The 10976-nt window shown below is 45.1% G+C and overlaps 1 protein-coding gene across 5 annotated transcripts; it reads right to left on the reverse strand.

Moving 5' to 3' along the window:
* Positions 1-687: 687 nt before the first annotated feature.
* On the reverse strand, positions 688-6699 carry HMGB1 (high mobility group box 1). 5 transcript variants are annotated; one of them, XM_072611840.1, is made up of 5 exons: positions 6492-6699; positions 4315-4477; positions 4005-4150; positions 3412-3586; positions 688-2478 (listed from the first exon to the last, which is right to left on the reverse strand). In XM_072611840.1, exons 2-5 carry the CDS (start codon positions 4462-4464, stop codon positions 2299-2301), a joined length of 651 nt encoding a protein of 216 aa, XP_072467941.1. In that variant the 5' UTR covers positions 4465-4477; positions 6492-6699; the 3' UTR covers positions 688-2298. The 5 variants fall into 5 exon arrangements, with proteins under 5 accessions (XP_072467941.1, XP_072467945.1, XP_072467944.1 ...); XM_072611844.1 differs by having other exon boundaries at positions 6536-6677; XM_072611843.1 differs by having other exon boundaries at positions 6382-6625.
* Between the last annotated feature and the right edge of the window lie 4277 nt (positions 6700-10976).

Consider the following 10976-nt stretch of genomic DNA (forward strand, 5'->3'; position numbering starts at 1 on the left):
GTTTTGCTCACTAATCTACAAAATGCCAGTTGAAATACACTGTCAAGAAAAGTTTGCTCTAAATTCTCATCTCAAATGTTTAGGAATAGTCACATGCCATGTAAAACAATTTACCAGGTCAAATCAAGTTCACTTTTAAACCAGATAAAATGTATTGATCAGAGATGCTGAGAAACAAAATTAAGGAAAATCTAAATTCATGTTTCTATTCCAAGAAGCCCACTGCACACCTAATGTAATAAAAGTCATACCTCTTTTTATAAACCTTGGCCAGCCTCAGGGGTATAATACATAAAATTAGAGTGCAGTGATTACTTGATCTACTAACCAAAACAAAACTGTTAAAAGTGTTAGAGTACGTCAAACATCCTGTGATATCAATATGCCTTTGAAGGAAAAAAATAATACTTTTCCATTCTAGTAAAGACCATGTGTTGAAACCTACATTTTGCTGGTGGAGGAGGAAATCAGTACTGCTGTTAAGAATGAGTGAAATTAGCTTCAATTTTATATACTGAACATGTTTCAATTGCAATTTTTTAAAGGCAGAGATTTTAACATTTTATCTATCCTAACTACATCTATTTTTAAAAACAATTCTCAGTGGCAAATCTTATTTGAAGCAAAATACTTAAAATATATTTAATAAAATCTTAGGATATTAAGTGAAAGGCATTTAACTAAGTATTTAAAACCTCTGCAATTATTAGTTTATTAGTATCATCCAGGATTCAGATGTTCAGTATTCCTCCTGAAATTATACATAAACAAATGCAAAACTGAAAATTAGAATCTGAAAGTCAAAATTGTATAACAAAACAGTACTCCATCACAAAAGCGTGTAAAATTACAAGAACGCTATTTTAAAACACTGGCACTTAAGAGAACCATAATTTCAAAACCACAAAATTGCCAAATTGTCCCCCAAAATGGTTATCAGGTAAACATATAAATGGTCAGTTTTAATGAACACACTGTTAGCTTTGGCTTTGGAAGGGGAAAAAAAGATTTGATCAAATCAGACATTTGGTCTACATTTTACCTTAATGCCAAATTTTAAGCGCAGTTCCCATCAAGGTCTATTTTATTTATATATGGTCAAATATTACAATTCAAATATAAACCTTAATGGGAAAACCATGCCTCACTTTACGAATGAGACAATTATCATTTTGTTTTGGACTGACAAATCAAATCTAGATTTATACAGTTATAAATGAAACCATATAGAATCTCAAGCTTCCCAAGGGGCCACTCTCACTGCCAGCTCTTCATACAAGCCTATTTAGCCTTCTGTAAGTCTGCTGCCAAAGATTAATGCGGCAGTCTTGTATTTTCAACTCACGCTTTTGAGGTACATTCTCAACTCTTCTGAAGGATGGGAATTAGAAACATAACTTCAGTTACATAGTAATGAAATTATGAATGTATATTTCCCACATACAGGTTAGAATATACCCTTTTCCACTGGTCCTTCAAGGACAGAATTTTAGTACGTTTCACTCAAATAACTCCATGCTGCAAATTTCTATATTCTCCACTTGGTAAATGTTGTAATTGGATAGAATACTGTACTATATGAAATTTGAGTTTATTAACTGGTAACGTTTGATTTCCAGTTATGGAAGAAAATTGTTTCTATACAACTTTTACTACCCCATCACAATTATGCAGGGTGTGTAGATCAAAGCTTTTTTATCAGCTAACTATATGAAAAGATGATGAAAACTGTAATAATTCATGTGATCCCAAATGGGCATACAAAAGCAAAGACGAGCTTCCCCTCAAAAAGAAAAGTTATGATTTAAGGGCACCTATGAAAAGGACAACAATACTAATAAAAAAAATTGTATTTACTTAGAAGCATTCAGAATGTCAACAAAACAGCTGCAACTTTTTTTTGTTTTTGCAATTACAGAGTGGTATTCAGTTAACAGAACAACAATTATTTCATATGCTGCATCAAAGACAACTGAAGATGAAAATGAACTACATCCCCATATATAACTAATTTGTGCTGTGCACCAACAAGAACCTGCTTTAAATTTCCATGCCAATTTACAACCCCCATACTGTACCAGGCAAGGTTAGTGGCTATTGAAAATACCACTAAAGGACAGGGCTATCTAAAGACACATTCGGTAGTGTGTTAACTATACAAAAAAAGACACTGTACAGTTTAAAAACAAATCTTACACAGCCTTACATTTCAATTTTTTTTTTCTTTAAAAGGAGTGAGTTGTGTACAGGGGGGTTAAATGCTTTATAGACAAGAAAAAAAACTGCTCTAGAACCAACTTATTCATCGTCATCATCATCTTCTTCATCCTCCTCATCATCTTCTTCATCTTCCTCCTCATCTTCTTCGTCTTCCTCATCTTCCTCCTCCTCCTTCTTTTTCTTGCTCTTCTCAGCCTTGACCACTCCTCCCTTTTTACCGACATCAGGTTTTCCTTTAGCCCGGTATGCAGCAATATCCTGTATAAAGTGTTTTTTGGGGGGTGGGGTGGGAAGGAAACAGGTAGGGGGAATAATAGAAATAGGGGGGAATGGAGAGAGGAAAAAAAGGTTTATAACCATTACTCCTAGTTTGGTATTTACAGATACATTGCAACTCTATAAATAACCAAGCCCTCAAGAAAAAAATACATATTCGAGATAATTATAATTAGCCATCCACAACCCATCAGAATGACATGGTCCAATATTTGCTATGCCTCACTGAAGTGCAATTATGTAAGCATTCTAACAGCAGTTTATTAAAAACAAGAAATGCATAGGGACTTTGATTAAAGGGTAGACACTGCCACCTTCTGAATACAAAAAAATTACTCTTCTGGTCTCTATAACTCCAAGACCCTAATCTATAGAGCTGGACCATTAAAAACTTGAAGAGATATTTTAAGATTAATACATTGATCATTAACCAGGTCAAACCAGACTCCAGAATGAAAAACACTTCCTTTAACATGCATACACAAAGGGGCAAAAAAAAAATCTCTACACTAGAATATAAGTCTTTCATACCTGATACACTAATGCTTGATAACAAGTGAGATATTGGACAGTCAAATGTTGGGTAACTACAACAATGTTTTCAATATTTGTTATAGAACCAGGGCTTGACAAATGATTTTACTCTAGATAATTGATTGTCTGAACCTTTTCTAATTTCAGATAACCAACTTCAGAGATTTATAGAATAATTTTTAACGAGACTAGCATTAATGAGCAATGTTTGCTCCAAACAGAAAATTGGATGTATAAAAATGCCATACCCTAAGTTTTTTTAATGTGAAGAGTACTTTAACATAAATGAGGTGAACATGAAATATCCTAAATCTAATTATTATACTCCAAATTACACCAGAAAAATTGAAAACGGCTTCTAGCACCTACAACTCTCATTACCTTTTCGTATTTTTCCTTCAGTTTAGCTGCCTTCTTTTCATAAGGTTGCTTGTCATCTGCAGCAGTATTATTCCACATTTCTCCCAATTTTTTTGCCACATCTCCAATGGAAAGACCAGGATGCTCCCCTTTGATTTTTGGACGATACTCAGAGCAGAATAAGAAAAATGCTGAACTGCAGAAGAAAGATTAATGTTAAAATTATAAATTCAATGATGCTAATAACTCCACATGGTAACCAAATGGGGTATATTATTGAGCATCAAAATGTGTTAAAGTTCTTTTCCCTAACCATAATCAAACAAAGCACAAGACGTTAAGTCTTACATTCTGCCCAGCAGCCTTCCTAATCAAAGATATGCCCAAAGATCTTAAACTTTCAATGGTGACAGTCCTGAACAAAAAAGACAAGACTAATTTACGTCACTTGCTTTTGCATAAATGACTAAAGTTTGTCAAACATAAACAAAAATCTCAAAATGTCATGTAAACCACTGTTGGTTTAGAAATGTGACTAACACCTTGAACCCACAAGGTGGTTCATTAAAAGGCTCTGACCTGAAGACACCTGACAAATGCCAAGGAGTACTTACGGAGGCCTCTTGGGTGCATTGGGATCCTTAAACTTCTTTTTTGTTTCTCCTTTAGGTGGTATGTAGGTTTTCATTTCTCTTTCATAACGAACCTTATCAGCTTTTGCCATGTCCTCAAATTTTCCTTTCTCTTTAGCAGACATTGTCTAAAAAAATAGTTTGGTTTAAAGAAACAGAAAATAGCCTTCAAACCCTATTAAACTGGGTAAGCATGCGCACAATTAACTTGATCACCCAGACTGGAGGACGACCCCCCACCCCAGAATACCTATGGGTCTCCCCTAGCACCAGCCTGGCAGAGGGCTCTTACCTTCCACCTTTCTGAGCACTTTTTAGAAAACTCTGAGAAGTTCACCGAGGCATCCGGGTGCTTCTTCTTGTGCTCCTCTCGGCAGGTTTGCACGAAGAAGGCGTACGACGACATCTTCCCTCTCGGCTTCTTAGGATCACCTTTGCCCATTTTGACGACTTTCCTTAAAAGCACAAAAGACACAACTCAGCCGGAGCAGCCCGCACACGGGGCGGGCACAGGCAGCCCGGCTCCTCCTGGAAGGGGAGCTCCCTTCTCGGCACACCTGCGCCCTGGCTTCGCCCCCCTCCTGAAGGGGTCGTGGGCCCGGGGGGGCCCCTACACGGCACAGCCCCTCTGGGGGCTTGTGCGGCCCATGCTGTACGGGCCTCCCTCAGGTGGGGCCTGCTCTGCGGGGAAGGGTCTCCGGGTCCCCGCTCCCCCCGGCCGGGGCAGCCCCGCGCACACCGCGCCGTCCCCGCGCCCCAAGGAGGATCTGCTGACTGGGAGCGCCCGGCTACAAGTTTCTCGGAGTAAACAAGGCTGGGGCTCGAGTTAAACTCCCCCCATTTAAAGCGGAGGCTCTCCGGGAGGGGGCAGGGCGGGGGGCTCGGGTCTTCCCGCCACTTTGCACTCGGCCCCCACGCCTCCTCCAAACTTTGCTGCAAGTCCCGGCGGGGGGCGGGGCGGGGCCCTCCCGCACTATCTGCTTTCTTAAAGCAACGAGGGGCGCGGGCCGGCGGCGCCACGTGCGGAGCCCCCCGCCCCGCGGGGAGGGGACGGCCCGGGCTCGAGCCCCCCGCGCGCCGCCGCCGCTCGGCTCAGCCCCGGCCTCGCTCCGCGTGCGCGGCGGCCGCTCTCCTCCCCCTCCTCCCCGCCCCCCCATTTTGTAGGAAGCGGCCGCCGCGCGACGGAGAGCAAAAGTCCCCACACGAAATGGGGTCTGGCTCCGCCCGAAGCCCGCGCTTTAAGCGGGGGCGGGGAAAGGGAGGGGGCGGGGGAGGGGGCCGGGGCGGCCCGCGGGGCCCCGCGTGGCGCGTGAGGCTGCGTGTGTACCCGGCGGCGCGGCGCGGCGCGCACGGAATGGCCGCCGCTCGTCTTCCTCGCCTGCGCCGCCGAGAGGGCGAGAGGGAGAGCGAGAATATGGCTCCTTCCCTTTGTGTGTGCGTGCGTGTGTGTGTGAGTGTGGGAGCCCGAGCGAGGGAGGGAGGGGGAGGAGCACGCGCGGCGCTCTGGCGCACACTCGGCCATTACGGGCGGGGGAGGGGGAGGAGCGGGGGGGGGGGGCGCGGCCCCTCCAGACCCGCTGCTAGCGCCCGGGCCGGGGGGGCGCCTCCCCCTCCCCGCCAGAGCCGCCGCCCGCCTCCCCCCAGATCCCGCGCTCCCCGGGCCGCCCCCGCACGGAAAACCCGGGGCTGCGAAAGGGGGGGGAGAAGAAAAAAAAAAGTTGCCTGGGACCCGGAGCGCCCAGCCAGCTCCCCCTAGCTCTGGCTCTCGCCCGCCTTGTTTTCTCTCCAGCCAGCAGCGCCGAGCTGGAGTCAGCCATGTTCCAGCGAGCGCAGCGGCGCCTCTCCCCCCGCGCCGCGCCCCGGGGAGAAGGGGGCGCGGGGAGGGGGATCCCCGCATCGCCGTCACCCCCACCCCGCAACCGCCCTTGGGCCCCCCCGGCCCCGCCGAGCCCGGCCGCCCCCGCCCCGCCAGCCTGGGAAGCTCGCTCGGCGGCGGCGGCGTCTGGGCTCTATCTGCAGCAATGGCTAATGCAATGCACTGTAAGCAGCTTAGGCTGAGCCTCCCGAGCCCCGCGCCCTCGCCGCCTCCAGCGCGGTCTTCCCGTCCCTACCCCGCGCTCCGCGCTCCCCGGTCAAGAGCCCCCCCCACCAGAAAACAGGGATTTAAATTTTTTTTAAAAAATTAAAAAAAAATTTTTTCCGCGTTGAGATTAAAAAAAAAAAAACTCGTGGGGTTCAGGGTCCTCAGCAGCCCGAGGGGCTATGGTTCCGCGGGCTCCCGTGGCCGGGCAGGGTTCAAGCGCCCGGAAAAAAGGCTCCAGTCCGTACGCAGTTCCCCCCACGATCCCCCCTCATTTGCCTTTGTGTGAATCCTGACCCGGCGGCTCCGGGCCGCGGGGATCCGGCTTCCGCGTGGGATTTCGAGCTGCTCGGGGCGCTCTCCCCGCCGCGGCGCTGCCCCAGACTCACCCTCAGCGCCGCACAGAGTAGCCCAGTGCCCGTCCGGCTCTTACTTGCCCCGGCGCTGTCTCTATGGAGCTCAATGTACTGCAATGGCTGTGAGAGCGCGAGCCAGACGCAGCCTCCTCACTCTCTCCGTTCTGTAACATTACTCTCCAGGCAGCGCCTCTCCCATTGGCTACCGCCAACTCACCGCGTTCGCTCATTGGCGGGCTCCCTCCCATTGTCCTGACCAGAGCCCGCTTTCTATTGGCCCCTAACGGAGACACGTCATCGAGGATTGAAACAGCGCGCAAATCTGAACCTGTGTGTGTGCCGGGCAGAGAGGCTGAGGCGGGAGAGGCAGAGGCAGAGGCAGCAGCTGCTACGGGAAAGCAGAGCTCTATGGTGTGTGTATGCATGTGTCTAACCCAAGCTAGCCCCACGCCGGAGTGGCCGCCGGAGCGAAAATGGCCTGGCTTTTCTGCAAGCACCTCCAACTCCTCAGGCAAGAGAGACACCCACAGGCCTCCCCCCCCTTCCCCACACTCACTCCCTCTCGCAGCCTTTCAAATAAGAGGCCCCGGGCTTTTTAGGGAACATTCCAGTGCGAGGGCAAGGGTGTGGGATCGCCCCCTTGAGAAGTGGGGGCTCTGCTGCTGCAGACGGGCAAGGGCGGGCGCCTGCTCGCCCCCTCCACCGGGCAGGGCTGCGTTCCACCGGAGCCTTCCATAAAGGCATGGCCTCTCCTGCTGGAAAGTGACATGATCCAGCCAGGCAGCATTGAAACCCCCCTTGTCCAGGCCGGAGTGCCCGGGCTGCGGGTCAGGCGGAGCAGCTGGAACCCTGCTCCCCAAACACTGAGCCAGGCATTCTGTTTCACCCTTTCTCCTGCTTTGCTCGTGTTTCCCAGCAGGTCCAGAGCTATTTTCTTTTAAGTTTCAATACAAAGCAGCGTCTTAACTTCCTAGGAATCAAATCATTATGCCGCGTAATTAAAGCACAGCCACTTAGTTAGGATAAGGGATACTCACCGGTAGGAAATACTTATGAGGGCCTGCTAGAATTAGCAGATTCATTGAAAGGCTACGTTTTGAGCTGGGGGGCTATTGATTGGACTTGGTGTGGATTACTGTTATAATCAAACGAATCCTTGTGATACCATCTTTCGCTCCCATCACACCACTTAGTCCATCCATGTAACTGCTCTAGGATTACAGTGGTTGTGGGTGTATTGTTACCCGGAGAGTTAGACCGATGCAGAGAGTGCATATGCCCAGATCTACAGCCTGGGGTTCTTCTAGCCCACCAAAAATACTTCATAGAGGAGTTTTCTGCTGCAAGGAAAATCTGAGATCTCCCAGTATGAATTCACTGGAGTGGCCAGGTTATAAAAGAATATTCTGCTATCAGTCTTTTATGAAACTGAGTTGTTTTTTTAATCTATTCCCTCTTCCTTGGCCAGACCACACCCCTATTCAGTTAAAACAGACTTCCCCTTCCCCCCAACAATGATATATTTACACACTTTAAAATCTGCTAAGCTTTGCCTTCAGAAGTGTTGAGTAAATATTCCAATGTGTATGGATTAAAGTTGTAGTAAAGCCAGGTATTTGTCTGCTTATACTGTATTCTGTCAATTACCTTCTATCAGAACCACCTACTAGCCAAACAATTGGTTTAAGTTTATTAACCTTTTTGGGGAAAGACTTAGATAATTTCTGCAATATCCTTTGCACTTATATGACTATGATCTTATTAAGTGTTTTACTCTCTGACAATAGTGTAGTTTGGGGGTCAGATCATACCACTTAACATGAAAAAGACTAAGGCACGTAACAAGGCAACATACGATGTAATTAGTACAGTAGTGAACTACCCTCTCAATGCCTTTAACTTTTTCACTTAAACCTCCTCCTCTCTACTAATAAATCAAGTTCTGGACACTTTATTTCAGTCTACTCACTTATATCCATCTTTTTTTTAAATCTGTGCCCTATTTTACAAAATATTTGTGAGAGTGCCTTGAAGGCACTTATAATTCATGTTCAGGGTAGAGATATAAACTGTCTTTTTAATACAAAGATGACACTATATCTAGCCACTAACCACAAAGGTAGAAGTTTTCAGTTGTTTTTCTTTTAGTACTTATGGATTTGCTCTCACTTTGACACAAAGTGATTTCCTGGCCCTGTTAATAACAAATATTGTTCTTTGAAAGGCAACTGGCAAAGGAGTTGGTCAGTGAGGGGAAAAAAGCAAACCTGCTTGGCCCACACTGGGTTGGACCCTCAGCCACATAACAAAGGGGTTTTCAATTTCATGCTGCATAACTCTGAGACTGTGTGGAAACTTCCTATGGTTCTATAAGATTATGTTAACCCTAATAGTTTCATAAGGGAAATTGACTTTGGGTGTACAGTATTTGTGAAATTACTGGTGGTTCCCTCCCCCCATATTTTGAGTCTGTGTAAAGTTATTTTTGACTCTTAATTTCTGATTTTCCAAATTTCAAATTACAAAGACCAAATGTGGTTCGGTGATAGGGTTAAGTCTGGAAGACCTGGGCAGCTAAATGGCTTGGACGGCAGTCAGGAAGACTTGAATTCAAATCCAGCATCAGATACTGCCTAGCTGTGTGACCCCTGGACAAGCCACTTAATCTCTGTCTGCCTCAGTTTCTTCATCTGTGAAATGAGGATAATAATAGCACCCACTTCCCAGGACATGTTGTAATGTGAGGATAAAATGAGACTTTCATGAAGCGTTTAGAAAACCTTGAAGTGCTATATAAATACTCATTATTATTTCTACAATTCTACCTCCAGTGCATACTAGCAGTGTGACTCTGGACAAGTTACTGTAACCTCTGTGTACCTATAACAACTTAGGATACGTCTACGTAGTCACAGAAGCCTAGCTGATGAAATTGATCTGTATATCTCCAGATTATATTTTCTCTACTTTCTAGTTTGGGGTAGGATGGGGTGGTGGTGTTTATGTCCTCCAAACTATATTTTCTCCTTCATCTTGGGAGTGGTGGTGGTGATTTCTCCCCAAGTCTCATCAGGAGTCCTGTCAGAAAACAAAAAGTACAAGTATTGCTGTCCTTGGCCAAAGAAACTGCTTTGTCCAGACAAGAAACAACATTAAAAAAAATCTAACCCTTTATCGCCAGCTTTGTTACTCTGCTGTTTACTTATCTATCATTTATTCCTTTGCTAAAATTCTCTTCTGATGTCTCATCAAGGTGATCCTAGGATCTTGAAGGCAGAGAAAAGTTTTGGAAAAAGTTAAAAAGATGGAAAAGTTTTGAGTAGGGAATAAGTATTTCTATATCACCTACCTCCTGTCAGACCCTGTGTACTTTACAAATATTATCTCACTGAATCCTCACAACAGCCTTGCAAAGTAGGTACTATTGTTTATGCTTATTTAAGAGTTGAAGAAACTGAGGCAGAATTCAGTGACTTGCCCAGGGTTATACAACTAGTGGGTATCTGAGGCCAGAGTTGAACTCAATGCATACTGACTCCAGGCCAAGCTCTTTCTATCCACTCACTGTCTTACCTAGCCAGCTTGTGTGGAGGCCTGGGGATAGATTTGGGGTGTTTTCTGAAGGCTGATTTTGCTGAATAATGTGGGTTCATCACCAGAAGACTGGCTCCCAGCTGATGAACATTTTTTTGATCCTAACAGCTTTAGACTATGTACTAAAGGCAGTGGTTGGGATAGGGTTGGGGGAGGGAGTTGTTCGCTATGTCAATGGAGGAAGTGACTATGCTGATGAAATATTAATAACTGGCAGTTGTACAGGGCTTTAAAATCTGCAGAGCCCTTTACATACACTATTTCATTTGAGCCTCCTAGTAAACCAGTGAGTTTTTTCCATCTTACAGATGAGAGAACTAAGTTAAGGTAAACATCATCCCGAGGGTCATATAATTAGTAAGTTTCAGAGCTGATTTCAAGTTTACTTGGTATTCTAGCCACCAGACAGCATTAAGACATGAACTTTTTTGGAAAGAATAAAGAGGCATTCTTAGTAGGCACATTTCAGCTCTTTATTTCAACATAGAGAACTGGGTATAATTTAGTATACTTTTTTTTTTTTTGGTAACATTTGCATTATATTTGAGGAGGAGGGTGGTGGTATTGGTACATGATTACCTGATTTCTCATTGAACTCCCAGTGTAGAAACTCTCCTGTGGATGCAGATTGACAACTTTGGGTAACTTACGATTTTAGAAGGGAGTTGTGTGTGGCACTGAAAAGTGAAGTGATTTCCCCATGGTCACACACAGCTAGTAAGTATTAACTATAGGGCTTGACCACTGGCCTGTGTGATTCCAATACTAGTCATCTATCCATTAGGCCACACTTTATCTCTTACCATACACAAATCATATATGCATATCTCACATGTGTATATATAGCACACACATGCATTGTTACATGTATATAATTTGCTATGTGTATAACACTGATATGTTCTATATATATACACAGTCTAT

This window comes from Notamacropus eugenii, chromosome 5, assembly GCF_028372415.1.
Source record: "Notamacropus eugenii isolate mMacEug1 chromosome 5, mMacEug1.pri_v2, whole genome shotgun sequence".
NCBI classification, from domain to species: Eukaryota; Metazoa; Chordata; class Mammalia; order Diprotodontia; family Macropodidae; genus Notamacropus; species Notamacropus eugenii.

Excerpts from the sequence above, each read along its gene's own strand:
- HMGB1 (XM_072611839.1), bottom strand. The coding sequence starts at position 5,839 with ATGGCTGACTCCAGCTCGGCGCTGCTGGCTGGAGAGAAAACAAGGCGG. Across the intron at positions 4,151-4,314 it reads AGTGCTCAGAAAGGTGGAAG|ACAATGTCTGCTAAAGAGAA; the intron begins GTAAGAGCCCTC and ends CTATTTTTTTAG. Across the intron at positions 2,479-3,411 it reads TGAAGGAAAAATACGAAAAG|GATATTGCTGCATACCGGGC; the intron begins GTAATGAGAGTT and ends CACTTTATACAG.